The 22986-nt window shown below is 45.5% G+C and overlaps 1 protein-coding gene across 16 annotated transcripts in view; it reads left to right on the forward strand.

Annotated features, from left to right (window-relative positions):
- Nucleotides 1-22986, forward strand: part of KIAA1328 (KIAA1328 ortholog) — a 282897-nt gene that overhangs the window by 174860 nt on the left and 85051 nt on the right. For 13 of the 16 annotated variants that reach the window (XR_014787484.1, XR_014787486.1, XR_014787485.1 and 10 more), the window contains 2 exons: nucleotides 35-723; nucleotides 7523-7627. Coding sequence is in view for 13 of the 16 variants with exons in the window: in XM_084832825.1 (XP_084688951.1) it covers nucleotides 35-723; nucleotides 7523-7627 (794 nt within the window). In the remaining 3 variants the exon portion in view is untranslated. The remainder of the gene's footprint in view (nucleotides 1-34; nucleotides 724-7522; nucleotides 7628-22986) is intronic. The other 3 variants (XM_084832822.1, XM_084832824.1, XM_084832829.1) reach the window with 1 other exon arrangement.

The following is a 22986-nucleotide window of genomic DNA, read 5'->3' on the forward strand; positions in this document are numbered from 1 at the left end:
TCTTTTTGTTTTTTGCCTTTCTTGTTATTTATAGATGTCTAATCAGAGAAGTCTCTGTCAGCCACTGCCACCTTCGGAACTGGACGGATCCTACCTTAGTATAGCTAGACCACAGACTTCATACAAAAACAACAGAATGGCATGTGGAAGTCCTAGCCCCAGATCTCTGGCTCAGCCTTGTAGGAACACTCATGTTCTTGGGGCTGCAATCCAGGGTAGTCGGCAAGAAGATATGAATGGTTTCCTATTGGAAAATGGATTGCATGGTAAATGCAACAATGTGATGTCGCCAGCAAAGCAGAAGTTGCCTCCCCATATTAAAAGAACTCCTGATGTGGACCGAAGGAAGAACACTTGTCCGCTTCAAACTTGTTTTTTCCACAAGAAATTGGCTCAAGCTGCAGAGCGGTCTGGTTGCTCAGATCATGATTCTTTCCAAGATGGCTGCCACATTTCAAAAAGATATTCTGGACCACATTGTGAATCCTCCGCAGATCACGCTTGCCTGACACGGCCATTGGGGCTGAATGGCAGCACAGACTCAAGATCAAAAGAAATGGAGCATGGTAAAAGGTTATCAGAAGAAAGAAGAAAACAGCTTTTGCTCCAGAAAATGGGGCTAGAAATTGAAAAGGAACGTCTTCAGAATTTGTTAGCCAAACAGGAGGCAAAACTGCTGCTTCAGCAACAGCAGCTCCACCAGTCCAGGCTTGATTACAATCGGTGAGTTTGAGGAGTACAGGAAATCAGCTTCTGATGCAGCACTATCAATATGTATGGAGACACTGGTCCGTATAGAAGGTGGGTCAGGTGACATCTTTCTCGGGCCAATGTCTGGTGGTGGATTAGATAAGCATTAGAACTTAATTGAACTGCTCTCTAGGACACAGAAGAACTTTGTAAAAAGCTTTCTAATTTACCAAAAGACATTAGTTCTAAAAAGATGGTGATCTGCTTTAAGTATCTGTAGGTATCATATGGGAGCTATTTGACTAGAACTACATTGCAAATAGCTTGTATACTGTGATAGTTTACTATGTAGTGTTTGCAGTGATAGTACGAAAGAATACGATATGGTGTGAGCCTCTGCAAGTTTTGAATTTAATAGAAATTTACTAAATGAGGCATTAATATTGTTAATATTTGCCCCCTCCCCCATCCCCCGGGGCAAAAAAAGAGCTATGCACTCCTGTTCTTTGGAACTAAAAAATAACCTGCTGAGGTTATTCAGCTCAAAATGAAGCGGAGTTAGTTCAGTCATTTTAAGAACATAACAAGAGGTGTGCTGGATCAGACCAAGGACAATCTAGTCCACGAGCAGGACATGAGTGCAACAGCACCCTCCTGCCCATGTTCCCCAGCAACTGGTATACATAGGCATATTGCCTCTGTTACTTGGAGATAGCATATACCCATTAGAAATAGTAGCCGTTGATAGCCTTTCTCCTTCAGGAATTTGTCCAATCCCCTTTTGTCCTCTCAACTTTTTGAAGACAAAAGTTAAACAAACAAACTTGAGAAAGTAAACCTTAGCAGTTATCTCCTTCCATTTATCTTGCCCTGACTGGAAAAGACTGGAAGCAGTTCAAAGCTAATTGAAATCTGTAAGTTGAAAGTTGTACTGGTGAAGGTAAGGAGTGGTTCAGATGGGCAAATGGCTTTAGAGATATACATGAGGAAAGATTGACTGATGAGTTTTAGCTGTCCTGAGAAGAGCAGAGGTGGACCACTGATTTGAAGATTAAGCTGCAGACCTTGTACCCGGCTGGTTCTGACATGACATGATCACTAATCCCTGTTATCTGAGTTATTCAGAACAGCTCCATGCTTCAAGTTGCAGTTGTGTTTGCAGTGGGTATGCTGATATTATACTGGTGTTTCTCACAACAGATTACATACATGCTTATTGAACACCTGCACACACTCACCAGAGAGTCCTGATTTGTGTTGTGGCTACCCAGTGCATGAATAAGGGTGCTGAAGGATGTACATCTGTTCACACTTAGAACATTTGCTGTGGAAAACAGCAACACACCCATGGCAAACACGATTGCCGTGTAAAGCATGAGTGGGGTACTTGAGCATGAGAAGGAAAGGGGAGAAGACCTCAAAGATGCTGCCGAATTGCTCAATATGTTTTGTGTACTATGTATAACTCTTCCTCAGAGGTGATTCTGATGCGCTTACTTTGAAGACAAACCCAAACTGACTTCTGAATGATCTCAAAACCTGCTTTTGATGCCTTCCATTCTTTTCTTTACTTTAGTGTGAGACAGGCTTATCAATCAAGTGCTTTGGAGACTTGTTTGTTTTGAGGCCCTTGAGCCTTTAGACATGCTACCTTCATATTTTCAAGTATTTCCATAACAATCTAGCATACAATTTCATTGTAGAAGAGAGAGAGAAATGCAAAGGTCATATTCCAAAACCAAGGAGGAATTATTTTGGGTTCTGCAACATGTGTGCCTTTACTTTAGAGACTTCTAGGAGCTATGTAAGTTAAGTGCTATTCTCAGCGGCACACGAATTTTGGATTCGCTTCCAAGCTAGGCATTGTTTGCAGTTGCCACTAACCTCTGCCCTCTCCGAAAACCAGATCGCTCGGGAGGTTGAGCCAATTCTAGACTCCCTTTCAGGCACTCTTCCTCCACGTGACCGTAATCGCGTGGAGGGAGAGGGTGGGGCTGTGCCCACTGCCCCTGTGCTGTCTGAAGAGGGGAGCCTGCTCCATGGGTGTAGGCTCCCTGCTGTGATTTAGAATGACCAGGGTTCAGAATCATAGAGGGAGCCTGCATGTGTAGGGCAGGCTTCCCTCTTCAGACCATGACCCCCTCCCCATAAGGATAGAGGGGGCAGCGGCAGCAGGTATGGCCCCGCTCTCTTCCTACCCTACGATAGGGTAGAACAGTTGAAGGTAAATCTGTTTTGGCCTCCTTCCCCAACTTAAGCCAGGTGAAGGCTAGCAGTGGGGAGGGCTTCACACTTGGAGCTGAAATGCGGAATTAGGCCCCAGGCACTGCCACGAGCGTGTGCAACAGTGCCCGTGGCCAAGAAGAACACTGTCGCTCCCAGAGTTCCCAGTGGCCCCGAACTCTCCTTTTGTCTGTAAGATGCTATTCAGAAACAAACTATGTTGCTTTGGTTTTTAAAATGCCTGTTTGATCAGAGGCAATCAGAGTTGTGTACTTTAGAAGACTACTAGGGTCACAAACAAAGGTGAGGAACTAAGTAGGAGCAGATGGATTTTTAACGATCAGATATCTTAAATCCATGCATATGTTCCCGCTAATGGGGAAAGAAAAGGAAAGCCTGAAGTCTATGCGAGGCAATGTTGTTGTTTTGAAAGTGTTCTGAGAGCACACTGTGGGGCATCCGCTGCCCAACGACGGGACTCTTAAATGGCTCTGCAATTATGCTTTTCTTATTGTGTATCCTCACATCTGCTATACCCAGCTTCTGCTGAGAGGATTGCATGTTCTGTAAAGTGCTAGTTGGCAGAAAAGCTACAGAAGGAAGACCAGAGACATCCTTTATTGTCGCTACTCAGCTCCTTCCCCTGTATTGATTAATTTAAGTCCATGGAGGATAGATGGGTCTCTCAACAGTATTAGCCATGATAGCTAAATACAACCTCCATTTCTGGAGGCACAAGGACTCTCTTTTTTAAAAGCCATTTACTAGACACTGTAAGCCCCACTGCAGTGCACAGATGCACCTACGTGCCTGGAGATATAGATACAGATACAATCCAGAAATACCCCCCTCCCCAATAATATATGCCTTTGCTCTCCGAGGGGTGCAAGGTGTTGATTTGGGGGAGGGGCAAAACTCCCCAATGCCTGGCTTGGGTTGGCAAGTACGTCCGCGTGCGCGTGCAATGGAGTTCCGGAGTCTTTAGCACAACTCTTAGCCATGGTGATGATAACAATAACACTGCCACAAGCAGAGTCTTGCTAGATTAGAGCAAGTGTCCATTAGTCCAACGTCATGTTCCTACAGTGGCCAGCTAGACAGCGCTGTATCAACTCCATCTGATACGGCGGCTGCGCCCCTTCCTTCCCGACCATCTGCTCCCATCGGTAGTACATGCCCTGGTCTCCTCTCGTTTATAGACTACTGTAATGTGCTCTACGTGGGGTTACCCTTGAAAACGGTTTGGAAGCTGCAGCTGGTACAGAACGCGGCAGCTCGCCTGATTAAAGGCAGCCGCCGGCAAGATCACATCACTCCAGTGCTGAAGGAGTTGCACTGGTTACCAGTTGTTTTCCGGGCCAAATTCAAGGTGTTGGTTTTGACCTTTAAAACCCTATATGGTTCCGGCCCAGCCTATCTTAAGGAGCACCTCCAGCAGCACCAGACAGGCCGCTTAACAAGATCAGCCTCGGATGGCCTTCTCTCTGTCCCATCAGCCAGGACAGCTGGGCTGGTGGGGACGAGGAAGAGGGCCTTTTCTGTGGTGGCCCCCACTCTGTGGTACTCCCTCCCTAGGGAACTCCGCCATGCCCCCTCTTTAATGAGCTTCCGTCGTGCATTAAAAACGTGGTTGTTCAGGCAGGCATTTGGAGTGGGTTAGGGTATTTTAGAAAATGTTTTTATTGTAGAATTTTCTTGTTTTAAACTGTTTTATTGTATGCTGTACATCTCCCAGAGTGGCTGGGTGACCAGCCAGATGGGCGATTAATAAATTTAATAATAAATAAATAATAAAATAGATGTCTCCAGGAAGTCCGTAAGTAGGGTATGACGGCAGTAGCTCTCCACTGCTGTTGTGTCTGAAGATGGAGGTTCCATTTAGCCATCATGGTTAGTAATGATCAGACCTACCCTCCATAAGTTTGGCTAGGCCCCTTAAAAGCCATCTAATTTAGTAATAGCCATTGTCATACATTGTGGCAGAAAATTTCCTAAATTACACGTTGTGTGAAGACTGATTTTCTCTTGTCTGATAAAGTTTGGCAGAGGGTGGAGCGACTTTCCAGAAAAAACAAACTGTTCCACTGTGCAAGTTGTGACTATATGGATTAAAAGATTCTTTTTGCAAGTTTGCACAACTAGCAGTCCATTTACAGAATTTGAACTTCATAATAACACGATTTAGGAAAGCTTATAGTGCAGAATTCAGAGATCCGCTTCTGATGCCTTCATCTATAGAAGAGTCATGCTGGATCAGACCAAGGGTCCGTCCAGCATTCTCTTCACACAGTAGCCCCAACCAGCTGCATGTGGGAAACACATAAGTAGGACATGAGTGCAATAGCACTCTCCTGCTCATGTTCCCCAGCAACTGGTATCCATAGGCATACTGCCTCTGATACTCAAGGTAGCATAAAGCCATCATGACAAGGAGCCATTGATAGCATTATCCTCCATGAATTTGTCTAATGACCTGTTAAAGCCATCCAAGTTGATGGCCAACACTACATCTTGTGGTAACGAATTCTATATTTTAACTATACATTCTGTGTGTTGTTGTTTATTCGTTCAGTCGCTTCCGACTCTTCGTGACTTCATGGACCAGCCCACGCCAGAGCTTCCTGTCAGCCGTCACCACCCCTCAGGCCCCCCAAGGTCGAGTCTGTCACCTCCAGAATATCATCCATCCATCTTGCCCTTGGTCGGCCCCTCTTCCTTTTGCCTTCCACTTTCCCTAGCATCAGCCTCTTCTCCAGGGTATCCTGTCTTCTCATGATGTGGCCAAAGTACTTCAGTGTTGCCTTTAATATCCTTCCCTCAAGTGAGCAGTCCGGCTTTATTTCCTGGAGTATGAACTGGTTTGATCTTCTTGCAGTCCAAGCACTCTCAGAATTTTCCTCCAACACCACAGTTCAAAAGCATCTATCTTCCTTCGCTCAGCCTTCCTTATGGTCCAGCTCTCGCAGCCATAGGTTACTACGGGGAATACCATTGCTTGAACTATGCGGACCTTTGTTGTCAGTGTGATGTCTCTGCTCTTCACTATTTTATCAAGGTTTGTCATTGCTCTCCCTGCAAGAAGTAAATGTCTTCTGATTTTCTGGCTGCAGTCAGCATCTGCAGTAATCTTTGTGCTTAGAAATACAAAGTCTGTCACTGCCTCCACATTTTCTCCCTCTATTTGCCAGTTATCAACCTAGCTGGTTGCCATAATCTTGGTTTTTTTTAGGTTTAACTGCAACCCAGCGTTTGCACTTTCTTGTTTCACCTTCGTCATGAGGTTCCTCAGCTCCTCCTCACTTTCAGCCATCAAAGTGGTATCATCTGCATATCTGAGATTGTTAATGTTTTTTCCAGTGATTTTAATTCCAGCCTTGGCTTCATCAAGCCCAGCACGTCGCATGATGTGTTCTGCGTACAGGTTGAATAGGTAGGGTGAGAGTATACAACCCTGCCGTACTCCTTTCCCAATCTTAAACCAGTCCGTTGTTCCATGGTCTGTTCTTACCATTCCTACGTGGTCGTTATACAGATTCCACAGGAGGCAGACAAGATGACTTGGTATCCCCATACCACCAAGACCTTGCCACAATTTGTGATGATCCACACAGTCAAAGGCTTTAGAATAGTCAATAAAACAGAAATAGATGCTTTTCTGAAACTCCCTGGCTTTCTTCATTATCCAGCGGATATTGGCAATTTAGTCTCTAGTTCCTCTGCCTTTTCTAAACTCAGCTTGTACATCTGGCAATTCTCATTCCATGAATTGCTGGAGTCGACCTTGCAAGATCTTGAGCATGACCTTACTGGCATGTGAAATAAGTGCCACTGTTCGATTGTTTGAACAGTCTTTAGTGTTTCCCTTTTTTGGTATGGGGATATAAGTTGATTTTTTCCAATCTGATGGCCATTGTTGTGTTTTCCAAATTTGCTGGCATATGGCATGCATCACCTTGACAGCATCACCTTGCAAGATTTTAAACAGTTCAGCTGGGTTACCATCGTCTCCTGCTGCCTTGTTATTAGCAATGCTTCTTAAGGCCCATTCAACCTCAGTCTTCAGGATGTCTGGCTCTAACTCTCTGACCACACCATCAAATATATCCCTGATATTATTATCCTTCCTATACAGATCTTCCGTAGATTCTTGCCACCTTTTCTTGATCTCTTCTGCTTCTGTTAGGTCCTTGCCATCTTTGTTTTTCCTGAGTTTTTCTTGGGAGGGAGATGAATTCTTCATAGATGATAGGCCCTCGCTTCACACAGGGCTCCTGGGAAGGTTTAACATTGTACTGAAGAGGCCCTGAATCTCCCAACTTTGTGGATTGGGGTGTATTCATGGAGCTTTTTTTTTTCCATAGAAAAGAATGGGGGGAGCCTGTTCTTTAGGGGAGTGCTCACTTGGGGGCTAACAGCACAATTCTATACATATCTTCTGAGAAGTAGGTCCCAAAGTGTCCAGTAGAGCTGATTTCCAGGTAGAGGTGTATAGGATTGCCTAAGTGTTCAGTTTGCTTGTTATACTATATACAGTGGGAAGGAGGAGACAAAGAAGGTGTAAAAACATGCTTAACTTGTTTTCCATGATGTGTGGTTCTTTCCTTCCCAGGTTTAAAGGCCACACTCCTAATTCAGAAGAACTGCTCATTGATGAAGTACTGATGAGAGTGGGTGGCCTGGCCCCAGTGATGAATGGCACTTGTGGGGGCCTGAGGTAATGCCTTGGTCTTGCTCTTCCCTATTAAGTACTTCCATCTGTCGGTATATTTTGTGATTTGTCTAATGGGCTTCACACAATGATAAAAAACACGGTTTCTTTAACATCTGTGTGCTCTGTCATTGTGTGTGTGTGTGTGTGGTGTTAAATACTTTGAGCCAGGAAAAATGAAAGGTACACAGTGAGATGACAGTGTAGTCTTTAAAGGGGTGAGGGAAGGTTCTGTGTCTTGAAGGTGGAACTGAGGAGCCTACTCAACCTGCCAACCTCCAGATGTGTTGGACTGCAGTGCCCATCATGGCTGGGAATCATGGGAGTTGTAGTCCAACAAATCTGAAGGAAACCAGGTAGGGGAAGGCTGGCTTAGAAGTTCTTAGCGTTAGAGTAGAGAGTCTTGAGGGAATGAGTTCCAGGTCAGAAGCAAAGCAGGATCAGGCGAGGGGCGCCACGGACAAGAGGCAAATAATGAGACACGGTTTGGAGGAGCGATTTATTCCAAGTTGCAGGTGAGAGAGAGAAAGAGAGGTTAACACAATGCAAAGCCAGGAGGTAAAGTGGACCAGAAAACAAACATGTAAACAGTGTGATTTGGGGCTGAAATTCAGCCAACGTGCTCTGGAAAATTGACTTCTAGCAACTTCTCTAGTTTGACACAGAAAAGCAGTTCACCAGGTGGTGGAGTAGAGTTCCCTAGGGAGGAGTGGGTGGTTACTGGAAAGTAAAGAGTCCTTCCTTGAACCCTGGGCATGGCAGCACTCTGCGTTGCCATGCCCAGGTGGGGGTTGGAATCTACCCCCCCCCCCCGCCTACCTCTCTCCATTAATTAAAACAAATGCAGGGTTCCCTGCAACAAGCATGAGGAGAGAAAGGGGCAATCACTGGGCAGCTTCCTCTCAGTTTCTGCTGGCTTTCTTACTGCTTGCCATGTGCTTAGTCCAGGGCTACAGAACTGTTTTGGGGTGGGGTGGGGTAGATTTCCCCCACCCCATGGGCCAGATGATGTCCTGGGTTGTTTTGTGACATCCAAATCTGGAAACTTGGGATTGTTTAGGGGTTTAACAAACCAGAGTTAACCCAACAACCAAAGATGGGCAGTTGTTGGGTTAACCCTGGGTTGCTTAGCCATAAACAACTTAGAGTTTTTTGGTTTGGACATCACAAAACAACCTAGGAATGTGCCATTCCTGTTGATAAAAATTGGAAGCGGCTTGCACATGGTGCTCATCCCTGGCAATTCTTGGATTAAACACACCAGGAATTTGTGCCATGATGTGCGAACCGGGTCAGTGCTTTTGGACTCGTTAGTAGTAGGGGTGTCTTTAATCCATAATGCAAGTTAGCTTTTTTGCTGCTTGTGGATAGGATTTTCCTGCTCCCCAGGGCAGCTCTTCCTTATGAAGATAAGAATGTTTCACTTCCTCATAGAGGTGGTAGCAAACTGACTCATCTCTGTTGAAGGTTTGGGTTTTTTTGGTCCAAAATGCAATACATAATTATTAGAAAACCCAAGTATTAAAGCTGATAACTTATTCTGTTAGATAATCTACCCTCAAACATCCTCATGTCCTTTGATAAGAGGTGGATTAAAAACTCCAACACTCCACATAAATCTAGGGGTGATAATGTGCCCTAAAATGTAATCTAGGGAAATTAGACCTTGAGATTCCATGAGATTGTCTGTCTCTCACTCTCCTGATGGACCATGTAGTGGTTTTTCAGCATTAACATGCACTTCTGCATTCCCCAGTCAATGTGCCAGCTAGTTGTGAAGTTTGGCAGCAAGACGTCAGAAAGTTTGTTTCCTGTATTCATTCATCAGCTCTGCAAAGGTTACCAGATGAATGCGCCCTAAATAATTTAATCGAATGTAAAGCCAGAGGAGGCTAAGTCGACAAGTCCATTTGTCTCCTTTATGCATTTGAATATGGAAGTGATGTTTGCTTCAGTCTCTGAAAAGGGTGCTTGTGATTATTGGGGCTGGAGAGTGGTGCTGAGCAGCTAGACTGTGTCATCGAATGCCAAGGGTGTTTTTGCTGGGTTTTCTTGGGAGGGTGGGGGTGGGGTGGGGGACACAAAAATATAAAAGAAAAGAAGTTCTCTACCTTCAAGTTGACATGAACATCTCCCAGAGTAAAAACTCAGCTAAGCAAGCCTCCTTTTTTAATGTATCTTGCTGTTCTTTGTTTTACTTCTGTTTTATTTTTATTTTTTTTTAAGGGGGTTAAAAGTATTTAAAATATTAAACTTGCTCAAGCGAAACATTAGAGTTTTGAAAGAAAATAAATGATACAATCAACATCCGAAAAACAGATTTTTTATAATTAACTTCTCATTTGAGTTAATTATCTACAATTACCAAATCTAATTGCAATTTATTCTCTATTATCTGCGGGAAGGCTAGCAAGCGAGGGAATGTGTGTGCCTTGCCGTTGTGAGCAAGGGCAAGAGGAAAGGTCCCAATAATAGGCAAGCGTTTAATGGGGGGGAAAAGGCAAATTGGCGTGGATGGCGGTGCTCAGTGCTCGAAAGGTAATTCTCCGAAATGAGCTTTGCACTTTGAGAGGCATCTTGCAGTTTCTTGAAGGGCCTCATTTTTTACTTATGAGTCGGCACATGGTTTTAGCTTCCTGTAAGGCAATTTGTTTGCAAAAAGGGGAAAGACCCACTCACCTGATACAGGAGTCTTCTTTTTCTTCATTTACTTGTGCCATAGGACTATTTTCTTCTTCCTCTAATTATCAAAGGCTTTAAGCAATGTTTCCCATCCTAACTACATCTGAACATCTCACACTAAGACTGGAGAAATGTCATTTGGGAGGCATGTACTTTGCAGGCAGGTTAGCCAGTCTGTGAGAGCAGCGATTCCTCTCCATGTGTTCCAAAACAGAGTCCAGATATCCAGTGGAACACACTGATTTGAAGCTGCCCCATATGGAGTTAGGCCATTAGTCATGTAACCCAGTCCTATGTCCTCTTGACTGGCAGAAGCTCAAAGTCTCAGGGCAGAGATATTCCCCCCCACACACACAACTTTGATCCTTTAAAGGGAGATGTCAGAGATTGAATCTGGGAACATGAAAAGCAAATCCTTTACCAAAGAACTGTGGTTCTGCCATGCTCTTAGCTTGGGGGCCACTCATTGGCTTTTAAGTCCTGTCCCAGGAGTGAGCTCCCTGCTTCTGAACCTATTAAGGGCAAGACCTGCCTCCTTGCTAGATCAGATCAGAGTGCTAGTCCAGCACTTTGTCCGCACTGTGGCCAGCCCCGTGCCCCACTCCAGCTTTGGTAATTTCACTGAACGCTGCCCAAATACTGCCCTGTTTTTCTCCCACCCGTATGAGCTAAAACCATTTAAAGAAAGAAATGAAAGCTGCAATTCTTTAGAGCCCAAATCTCATGACAATTGTCAGATTCTATCCCTGCACGGCAAAGGTAGTGTAGGTACAGAATACACCCCCCCTTGCGTACAAGAATATGGCATTACGTAATCCTGCATTGCAAACACTGCAGCCGCCAAGATGAGTGGTCTGTGCCTGTCTCTGCTTCTACAGCTTACCCCAGTGAGAAAGGCACTTGAGGGTATTATCAAACCATAATCAACTCCAACTGGATGTCTTAAAACACCCCCCCCCATCTCTCTGATGCAGATGGTCTGCTACGTGCTCAAGGACCCACTCCGTGAGTATGCAGTAAGATCAGGACACCCAGCCCCTGCCCTTGTGCACACTCCTGACATCTGCAAGAGCTGAATTTCTTTTTTCTGGCAAGCCACTCTCCTGCCCTTGTATTTCAGCTTATGTTTTGAATATGAATACCTCGCGCCACGGTGGAACCGAATGTCGTGCGGGCAGGTGCCGTGCTCATAATGCAGCATCCGATAATTATGTCTCCCACTGCAAAGCTCTCAGCCTTTTAGGTATTCTGTGCCATTCCCTTTTTCCTCAGACACCCAGTCGTATCAAGGCAACGGGCACAAACCACTGGGGACCCCTTCTGCACAAGCCACACTGAATTGAACAGGAGGTATAATGGCCACCAGTTTAGATAGCTCTTAAAGGGAATTGGACAAATTCCTGGAGGAGAAGGCTATACACGGCTACTAGTCCCGATGGCTGTATGCTCCCCCCAGTACCAGAGGTAGGATGCGTATGTACACCAGTTGCTGGGGAACATGGGCAGGAGGGTGCCATTGCACTCATGTCCTGGTTGTGGCTCTCCCACAGGCAGCTGCTTGGCCACTGTGAACAGAAAGCTGGACTAGATCAACCCTGGGTCTAATCTAGCAGGGCTGTTCTTATGTTATTATGTTACGATAAGAAGGACTTCTCCCCCTCCACCCCAATAACATTTCCTTGGGGAGTTGAGGAGATTTTACGAGCTGCTTCATTTTGGTCAGGGTCTGATTGCAATATTTGACACCAGGATAGTTTTTTTCTCCAGTGTGGGTTGACTGGTGTCAGTGTGGTGGAAAAGACACTCTTGGTCTGTAACTGGAGTGGCATGGATTTATCTTGACTCAGGTATGAAGGGTGCTGAGTAAATGTGGCACAGGTCATGCACTCTCAGCCCAGCACCTGTGGTTGTTGTGGGGGTAAAAATGGGATAATCCCTGTTTAAGGATGGGATACAAATGTGAAGATCATTAATAATTGTGACCCTGTGGACTTCTTCTGTGGCTCCTAGTGGGCAGTCTATATCCTTCAGGATAGCACCTCCCGTTGGCTTAGGAGCAGGGCCAAGTGTTTATGTTTCTTCCGAGGGGAAGGCTGGGGCTTCATTGAGCTCCTTGGCAGCTTGCCTGATGCTCCTTTTTTCACTCAGCGTCCCCAGGGCAGATGTGCACTCTTCCCCACTAAACAAAGGAGCAGAAAAGTGCTATTTCAGCTCCCCCACCCCACCCCGCCAAAGCACATTTTATAGGAATAGGATATTTTCCCAGATGTGCTCAGTGGGGCCTATTGTTAGTATCACAATAAAAATAAAATGGGGTGGGGGGTGTCAGCCAGCAAGGCCCTAAGAAGTCTGTAACTTGATGTATCTGATGGAACTGTGCTACATTAAAGTATCCGTCTTGTGCATAGTTGTTCTTAGAGGAGCTTCCATCCTCCACACACACACACACACCCCTCGCCCTAGTGATTTGCGCCCCCTGACTTTTCTCAGCGGCCACTCGCATTTTGGGTGTCTTGAGGAGGTTCCATCTCGCTTTGGAGTATGACTTCCCCTCTGACATTTTTAGTTAGCTGGAAATGTCAGACACAGAATTTCACAGCACTTTCCTTCTCTTTGAATGTGCGTTGTTATGGTGATCATTCCAGAAAGGGAGCAATATCAGATCTTTCAGAAGATTTTGTTTATTTTATAACTATTTTGAATGTCTCATAAGGGAAGGGTGTGCGTGGTGGCGCTGAAGGGAATGATTTCTGCTGCTTGTTAAAAACACATTGCACCAGTTATTTTATAGAATTGCTGAACTTCTGTGTGAGAGAGAGAGTGTGTGTGTGTGTGTGTGTGTGTGTCAGTCACACACCCAAACATGTCTTGGTTTACTCTACCTTTTGTATCCTGATGTAATCAAGGGAGTCTAATGCAAAGGAATACCCATATGCCGCTCCCCTTGCTCGTAGTTTCTTCCCCCACCTCCCAAGTTGCCCCCTACATTTTATTCTAGGCTCCAAATCCCCCCCCCCCCCCAGTATTCCAGGCACACAGTTCCATCCTGCAGCTCTGCTGTTTCCCTCCTGGGGCTCCCTGTCAATTCTTTTCAATCATGACACTCATCACATCCTGCTATTTCAGCTTCTGGGTCTCCGGAGAAGTAGCTGCCAGTTGTGCCACCGTTCAACTGGGGCTGCCAAACCCTGGTACTCCTGTGAGTTGCCCCCAGTCTCTAGAGGTGCATTTAATAACACCTTGAGCCACCTCATTGGCTCCATGAATACACTTAAGAGCGACTTGCATGTACTCCCCCTCTCCCTCCCGTCCTTTCTTCTGAGCAGTTTAAACTGGCATTTTGACAGCCTCAAATGAACTCTGTTTGCAAATGGTTTGCAAGGTTTTTCTCTCTCCCTTTCTTTAGTTAACTAAAATTTCAGCTTAACCTGCTTGCCACTATCTCTTTGAACAGCCATACTTACCTGCAAGTGCCAGTCTGGTTTATGTTGATACTTGTAGCCTTTGGAGGGGCGGCGGGGAAACAGAGCAAGAGCCCTTTATTTGGTCAATGAAATGTCCCTTTACAGATCTGCACAAAAGTGCAAATGCTGACTTATTGGTAGATACAAATCTGACTTGTCAATAAGTGCTGTATCTCTGCAGCAGATGGACGCCCATTTCCCATTGTTGCATAACAGATGTCTGTATAGTGGATTTATCTCGTTACCACCACAAAGAGGCTCAGCAACTGGTGGCCTTTGGTGGAGGGGGCATTTGCTCTTGTCTGGAAACTGATGTCCTACCATCTGACACGACTTACATTCCAGGCTGGCATGTTTCATATTCCTAAGTGCTCGCTCCAGTTTCTTGGGAGCCAACAGCAGAGCTTTAGCCAGCAGCCCTGCCCATGCCTCTGCCATACATTTTCAGTGGTTGCCTGTGTAGCCTCTGCTTGGAACATGGTCACCCAACAACTCACCCCAACAACTCCAAGGAGAAGTGGCAAGTTCATTCTCTTTGGTGGATAGTGTGATCCCATCTTCTGCTTTTGGCAGAAAGACCCAGTTTGAACAAGATCTTCAAGGGCAGCCTTATGTAAAGCAAATTGCAGTAATCAGGCCTGGAAGTTACTGAAACATGGATCAGTGTAGCAAGGCCTGACTTTACTGGAGAGGAAAACATCTTCTTAGTGGAAGGCGGAAGATGACACCCCTAGCAACACCTCTCCCTTGCTGCTCAAGAAGTGGCATTGGGCACAGGACTACTCCACATCCCAGAGACCCCATCAATCTCAGGCCGGCTCATTCCCTCTCAATTCACCCATATCTCTGACCTGAAAATCTTAAGCTTCCTGACGTTGGGAGTGGATGGCTAGGAGTCATGTCACCCACTAGAACCCTATGTTAAGATTTCCTGAAGCATCTGGAACAGGCCACTGCCAGCATCTGGATATTGGACAGGAAGCTCCTATGGCTTTGATTCAAACAGACTGCTCTTAGTTCTTACCCTACATCCTGCGTGCTTATTTAATTCTTGTTCCTCACTCAGGAGAAAACAGGAGTTGGTTAAAAATGTTCAGTGGAATGAATAAAGGCTTCGTCTCCTGCTGTTTCTGTCCTTGACTAGACCGTCAACTCCATGTTTCCCTCCCTATGCTTGCTTGATCATGGCTGTGCTCCAGCACATAACGAGCTCCGCTCCACACTCTGTACCTTGTCACTTGCAGATAGAGAAACTTCAGAGGGGCATTGCAGTGGGCTAGCCCCCCCCCCCCCCGCTACTTAGGTTTGAGTGAGATTTCATTTTATTGTTTTAATTTTTTCAGTGTACTCCACACGTCCTTTTTAACCAACTTGCTCCTGCAGGGATCCTTCCTGGTGTGTCGTGGTATTTTGAATCGAGCTGTGCCACTTTCCATTGGTGCCAAGACTTTCCCAAGACTTTCCATTATGCTTACAAGAGTGCTAATTTTTTTTTCAGAGCCACACAGAGAAAATGTTAGATTTGACTTGGCTGATTTGTTCTTCACGCTGCTCCCGTGGTGAAGAGGATTGATTTTTGTGTTTCTTCTGATGTTTGGCTTGCTTTCCTTTGGAATGCAGTGCTTTGGACCTTAATCCTTTAACCTTGAATCTGAGCACCATGGCTTCACAAGGGATCAGGCTTTTTTTGATGGAGGAACGAACTACCCTTTTGTTATATTGGATCAGCTGGGAGTGGTGATGTGTAGCGAGATGGATATTCAGGCAATTTATTTCTCTGCTATTAAAGGGTTTATAAATGTTGGAGAGATTTAGTGAGAAATGGTTGGTCCAAGTGCCTAAGGGACTGAGTTGTGAATCAGAAGGTCCCTGGTTCAAATCTCACTTCTGCCATAAACTCGCTAGGTTGCCTTAGGTGATCAGCCTTCACCCACAACCTGAGGATGATGATAATGCTGCCTTCCCTTACCATAGATTGGGCAACATTTTTACCCTTGAGGGCTGAATTCCTTCAGGGGTAACCTGATGGGGTGGCATGACTGGGACCAGTATGTTTTTTCCTTATCTTTGCAGCAGGGGAAGGGCGCGAGGAAATCTTCATCAGTTTCACAGGGGAAGGAAAGGTTAAGCCACCCCTGCTGCTGCTATTTCCCCCTACCCAGCACCACTGGTCAGTTGAAAACATGGATCTGGCGGGATCCTTGCTTTCAAAGTGCTCTTCTCTTTCTGTCCGGGCAGAGAACGCTCGGGTGGACCCTGCTGGAGATGAGCAGACTGCATGAAATGTGACAGGTCACATAGCCCACTCCTTCCTTACAGAGTGGTTGAACAGGCTACACCCAGACATATGTGAAGTGCTCTGGACACCCCAAAGTACTATATACAAATGCTAAGTATTGCCACTGCTGCTGCTGCTATTTTGAGCTTAGTGGGGGATTAGAAGCGGTGGGGCCCCAATTGCAGTTCCCATCTCTGACATATTTGTACTGGCACCTTTCATTTTATATTCCATTTTTCCAAGATATGTCATTCAAGGTAGCTTACAACGTATTAAAAGCTGCCATAAAATATTATAAATAAAACTACCATCTATTAAATGCTAATGAAATCAATCAAGCAGTATATGGCATCAGTAAAACATTCAAAGACAGATCTAAATTGTCAAACCTTAAGTCTCAGGGCTTAAGTCAAAGGCCTGGTAGAAAGGGGCCTTTATGGTTAGTCTAGAGATTTCAGCAGAATGGGCCAGGTGCATCTTCCGTGGAGAGTTCTGCAATATGAGAGCGAGCTCTGTTTCTAGTGTAGCCGATCTTATCTAAGGCGGGCAGTGGCACCCAAAGTAAATATGGGAGGAGCTGCTCAGTAAGATATCCTAGTTCCCGGATAAACTGAACTGAGCCTGGAAACAAACTGATTCCTAGTGGGGGTCCTATATCATTGGCTTTGCATGCTCCATGTAGACAGCACCAGACAGAAGCTATGTTGCCACATCTCAGACCAGCTGCTGCTTCCAGGATGTCTTCAAGGGGAGCCCCAAGTAAATGATGTTACAGTATTCAGTCAGGAAATCAATGGAGCATGCTAACCATGACACTTTCAAAGACGTGCAGTTGGTGTACCAGCTGAAACTGATAAAAGCACTCCTGGCCCTAGCACCACCTTGGCATCTAGGAGCAATGCAGGGGCATTCCCAAGCTGTGAATCAGAGTTGCCTCTCATCTGATTTGTGTTCCATCCCTTACGTTGCCTGACCAAATTGATTCAGCAGCATGGCCTGGCATGGAGCATTGCCTCCCCAACCCAACCCCCCCCCCCGGGCTTTTCTGGGAGCCTCATGTGTTCTGCCCTGGGTGCACTCAGAAGTGGAGAACCGACACAATCATCTCTATCTAAGGCACTGAGCCAGAGTGGGATGAAAGCCATGTGTGTTGCAAGGGTAGGATAGTGGCTACTGGACTGAGAATGTAGGTTGTCTTGTGAATGTATGGTAGTTGCACGCTGGGGATCCAGCTGTCAACTAGTTTTGCTGGAGAGCCCCTTTGAAGGAGGGAAAGGGGTGACATATTTTTATTTATTTATTTTTTAAAAAATTGGCTGCCTTTCAGGGTAGAAGCCCTCCCAAGGCGGCTTGCAGCAATAAAATACATAAAAACAGTTAAAATATTAAAAGTGATAAAGACATAAAACACAATAAAACAGCAATAAAAGCAACAATAAAAACCAACAACAACAGCAACAACAGTAATCATATCAAGAGAAGGCCACAGTAAAATAATACGTTTCAAGACCTTCTTAAAAGCCTGCAGTGATGGATCATGGCGGACCTCTGATGGCAACTTGTTCCAAAGGTGTGGGGCCACTGCAGAGAAGGCCCTCTCGCATGTTACCCACCTAACTGCTCTCACGGGTGGGCAAATGAGAACGGCCTTTCTGATCTTAACGTGTGGGCAGGCTGATATGGGTGAAGGTGGTCCCTGAAGTAACTTGTTCCCAAACCATTTAAAACTCTAAAGCAAAACCAGCACCTTAAATTGGGCTTGGAAACACACTGGTAAGCAGTGCACCTGGTGCAGTATAGGCATTATGTGATCAAATCATCTCGCTTCTACTAGTACTCAGACAGCCACATTCTGTACCAACTGGAGTTTCTGAACCATCTTCAAAGGCAGTCCCACATACAACACATTACAGTAGTCCAGCCAGGACGTCACTAGTGCATGGATAACTGAGGCAAAGTTCGTCCTCTCCAGATAGGGCCGCAGCTGGCGTACCAGCCTAAGCTGGTAAAAAGCACTCCTAGACACCGCAGCCACCTGGCCTTCCCCAGTTAGCTCAGAGTCCAGGAGGTCTCCCAGACTGCACACTTGGTCTTTTGGGGGGAGTGCAACCCTGTCTAAGACCAGTTGTAAACCTCCACCGAAGTAGTTGGTTTCCCAACCCACAGTATCTCTGTCTTGTCTGGATTAAGTTTCAGCTTGTTCACCTTCATCCATCCCAAAATAGCCTCCAGACACTGGTTCAAGACTTCCACAGCCTCCCTGGGATGTGCAAATGGAAACGAGAGGTAGAGCTGAGTATCATCCGCATACTGGTGACCTTTCAGCCCAAACCTCCTGATGACTTCCCCCAGCGGTTTCATGTAGGTGTTAAAAAGTTGCCTTGACAATGGCCTTCTGTGCTCTCCTGTTGCTGCTTCTGTGTGAGCTCCTTACCTTGCTTCCATCCCTGCTACTCTCTGATTCCTTCCGAACTGGCTGTTCTCTGGAAGGAGGGGGAGCCACTCAGTGGGCATGCCATGCCTTTGGCCCAAACGTTGGCAGCTGCAGATGCCTTGCCTAGTTTAAGGCTGTTGGGCCCTTGCCCATTTGCTCAGGCTGCTCAGAGGTATCCACCATCAACTCTAATAGCTTGTTCGTTTGATTCAGTACTCTGGATATGCACAGGCAGTCATCGCTACTGCGTCTTGCCTTGCCAGCAGCTAAAGCTGATTTTTGGATAAAGGCCCCCAAAGCTCAGCAAGTTATGGAAATGGGTCTGTGGCAGCTGATGGACAAATGAGAAGCAAACAAAAAAAACACTGAAGCTTCTCACAGGGCAGTGTTTGTGGCAGCAGCTGCTCTTTCTCCCTGCCCAGTGTCAAGAATGGCTCTGTGGGCAGCGGGAAGAGTCTGGAGTGCTAGATTTTTATAGGATCATTAATTATATGTTATAAGGCAGCTAAGCATGGCATTCGTAGTGTGATGAATTTCATTATAAATGGCCTTTTCATATTCTTCATCTCATTATATCCAGTCCTTGTGACCTGGGGTTTAGCTAAAGTTATTGTTCAGGTTAACTTTCATTTAGCAGCCATCCTAATTTTAGAAGCTGTATGATCTTTAGATTTTATGGGGAGACAGCGTACTTACGTGTGTGTGTTTTGCAGTATCATCTCCTCTTGGAAGGGTGTGTGTGTGTGTGTGTGTGTGTGCACGCGCGCGAGTGAAACAATTTCATCCCTTGCAGAGAAAGGATTTAGGCACGTCTTGATTTGCTCAAAGGTCTTCTCTACCTTATCCTCTGGGTAACCCCATCCACCTACACAGATTCAGCTATCATCTCTATGCCAATGACTTTTAAATCTGCAACTCTGCTTTTGTTTCACATACAACTGTCTCTCCAAAACATAATCTTGGTTGTCTAGCCAACAGCTCAACCTTAATCTTGCTAAAAAGGAACTCCTTATTTTTCCTCCTAAAGCCCTTTCCTCTTTGGTGTTGACACCATTACATTCCCTCCTTGTTATGTGGGCTTCTGAGTTGAGGTAGTGGTTCTGCTCCCTCTCCTCGACTTTCTAACAAACTCTCTTCAAAGTTTCACCATCAGAATGTCTGAAACAACTGCATCAAGCCCTGTTCATCTCCCAGCTTGGCTATGTTAAACTTCTCCCTCCTTCCCAGTAGGTTTTTCACAACAAGTTACACTTCTGTACAACACGTACGTTTAGGGTAGTTTGCACCAGAGCCCATGAACAAGGCTCCATGTAGTGACAAATCTCCAGATGACTGTAGTGGCTAGTTGTTCTGACAGCTACTACAACCACTTGTGGTGAGCCCCCTTCCAAACCTCTTTGAGTACCACCAACATCTGTTTGATGGGCTCAGGTAGCATTTGGCTGCTTCTTGGACCTGGAGCAGCAGAGAGCAACAGTGATGCTGGAGGGACAGCAAGCCATCAGGCAGCTTGTGGTGATACTGAGAGAGGTTTGGCTCTGTACAGTCTCCATCAGCTGTTGGAATAGCTGGCTGCTATAGTCACCTGGTAGCTCCTCATCTCATGGAGCCTCATGTATGGGCTACTGCTTGAACCAAGACTTTGGAATGTACATTGACAATTAAATTTGGGAAGAACTGTTGTTCATGGTTGTTGGTCCTGTTGGTTAGGCTGTGCCTTCAAAGCCTTGCATGAAATGGCAGATATCAAAAAATATTTGGGACGTTCTGCTTTCTAAATGGATTCCATGTATTGTAGCCTTAGGAACTGAGTGGGTCCCACAGATCAAGTGAGTCAGCACCTTTATGGGGCTCAAATGTTTGGGAGCAAACTTTCAAACTCAACAGTGAGGCATAGATATTCAAAGCCAAGAAAAATACACAGTGATACATTTCTAAGGTTGAGTTGAATTAGTAACGTTGAGTAAGGAGTAGAAAGATTCAAGCAGGTACTGTTCTGACAGATTAGAAACCTCCTGGTCTTGATGGACCTTCCACCCCCAAATGCAGCATTTGGAAAAAATCACAAAATTTGTTTGGAGGGGTGCTGCAAGGAAATATGAGGAAATGAGATGGCAAAGTGTTTTTCCCTCTCCAGAACTGTTTGGGTCTCATATGATACTTATAAAGTAGAGAAAAGTAATCAGGAGGGCCATTTTGTTAAAAGAGCTGGAGGGAAATCTGGAAAGCATACTTGGTAAAAAGACATTTCTGGTCAGATTTAATGTTTGACAAGCTGCTTCTTGCCTGTGCACCTTATTGCTGACTGTTACTATGAGCAGCCTTGACGCTACTCTGCTGGTAGTGCTCCCAGTTAGAAAAAGCTGTGTGTTTTGAAAACACACGGTGATACAGGACTCTGTCTCTGATAACAGGACAAATGGCAGGGTGTGCGGGGCGGGGCACCAGTGGTGGAGGGCAATCCTGTAGATCAGCGATGGGGAATGTGTTGTTGGACGGCAATTCCCATTGTCCCTCATTGGCTCTGCTGGCTAGGACTAATGGGAGTTCCAGTCCACCAACATCCAGAGGCCCATATATTGCCCACCCCTGCTGTAAATGGTGGATGGGGGGGACATGCTCCATTACCTCTCCCAATCCCCCTCTCATACTAGAACCTGGTGTTCTCTATTGAAGCTAACTTATCATGGAAGATAAGGCCACCAATAGCTACTAATCATGATGGCTATATATTACTTCCAGTATCAGAGGCACTACACCTCTGAATTACCAGTTGCTGGGGAACACAAGTGGAAAGGTGCTGTTGCGTTCATGTCTTCCTTGTAGGCTTCTCATAGGCATCTGGTTAGCCAGTATGGGAAACAGGATGCTGAATTAGATAAGCTTTTGGATAGCCTATCCAAAAGCCTGTCTCTGCAGGATATACTCCTCACTGTTATAGCAGTTTTCGTGGTTTGTTTTGTTTTCATTGCTAGGGCTCTATAACGCCAACAGAACACAGTCACACTGCATCATGTGTTCTGTAGTCTTAAAACTGCATAAGTGTATAAAGATCTCACACATGAGCATTTAGCTCACTCGCACTGTGTTATAGGCATTAAATTGTTAAATGTGGGTAAAAGAGTTCTCTTCTATGCAATCCAAATGTTCTACAAGTCTCAGGGGAAAGTTATCCTGGGATTAGACTAGATTATAGGACGTGGTTTCGTGCAAATGGTTTTATCACGAGGATAAAATATGTTCAGTGCCATGGCACTGCAACATACTGGTTGCCCCCTATAAGCCAAGATGATGTTATGTTCTCATGTTCTTAGTTAAGGGGAAGGCTATATTCTGTTTGACATTAAAGATGATGATGCCTTTTGCTACTTGCTCCGCTCCTCCCGTGCATCCATCAGGCTCCACACTTCCCAGCTTGGCTCTTTGCTTCATCTGCTGAATGTTGTTTTCTGCCCCAACTTTTCTCCACCCATGTCCCTACTGGGGGAAGAGGCAGGTGCTTGGGAGCAACTGTTACGGCACCGCATCTATTTTATTTGTTTATTTAAAATATTTCTTGACACCTTTCAGGGCAGGAGCCCTCCCAAGGCAGCATACAACAGTAAAATTCACATAATAAAAGCCAATGCAGTAATAGAAACAGCAGAAACAGCAACAGCAGCAAACATCCTAAAATACAAGAAACACCAGCATATAACAAAACCTGCAACATACAATGGCAGCTCCAATCCAGTCTGATAGAACATTGCTGATGGGGAGCCACACTGCACTTTATGGGAGTCCCATGGAGTATGTAAGGGGTTAGAAGATGGCTTCTAGAAGTGACCACTGCATAAATAGCCACACCTGAGGACAAGATCTGGCAAAATTCAGAAGGCTAGAATGAGGAATGCTGCTGGAGGGCGGGTCGCAAGTGGTTCTAGGAGCTGAACGGAGGTGGGGACTGAGATAGTGACCCGAGATCTGGACACAGCACCACCTGAGGGTGGACAAAAGGGAGCAAAAATTAGCAGTACTGTTGTCTGGGTGCTTTAATATGGCACTATAAACAAAGGGGATATATATCGTAAGTTGCTTCTCATGTTGTTTTAGAAGATGGGGGAGCACTTTTGGGAAACAAATGACGAAGAGTCCTCTAGCACCTTGAAGATTAATGCAATGGCTGCATTTGAACCATAGTTTAGCTTTCATGCTCCCACTCCCTTCACCACCGCCATGGAGGAAAAGCAGGAGACTGGAAACTTCCAATTCTGTTTTAGATTAACCACAGTTCAGTGGGCCATCTGAAATATACACTGTGGTTAAGTTTAACCATGGTTAGTTGAAACAATCCATCTTCATACACTATGGCTTGCCTTTGCTTTAATTAACCATAGTTAAGAGTAACCACAGTTTGTCCATGTTTGGGTGGCACGGCAAGCTGTGGTTAATCTAAAATGGAAGAAAAAGCTTTCAAATTCCTCCTCATAGGTGTGCTGTGAGGGGCAGAGGTAGGAAGCGCCAGAGC

Source organism: Heloderma suspectum, chromosome 2 (genome assembly GCF_057233095.1).
Source record: "Heloderma suspectum isolate Gila_16-S chromosome 2, 16-S_ref, whole genome shotgun sequence".
Classification (NCBI taxonomy): Eukaryota; Metazoa; Chordata; class Lepidosauria; order Squamata; family Helodermatidae; genus Heloderma; species Heloderma suspectum.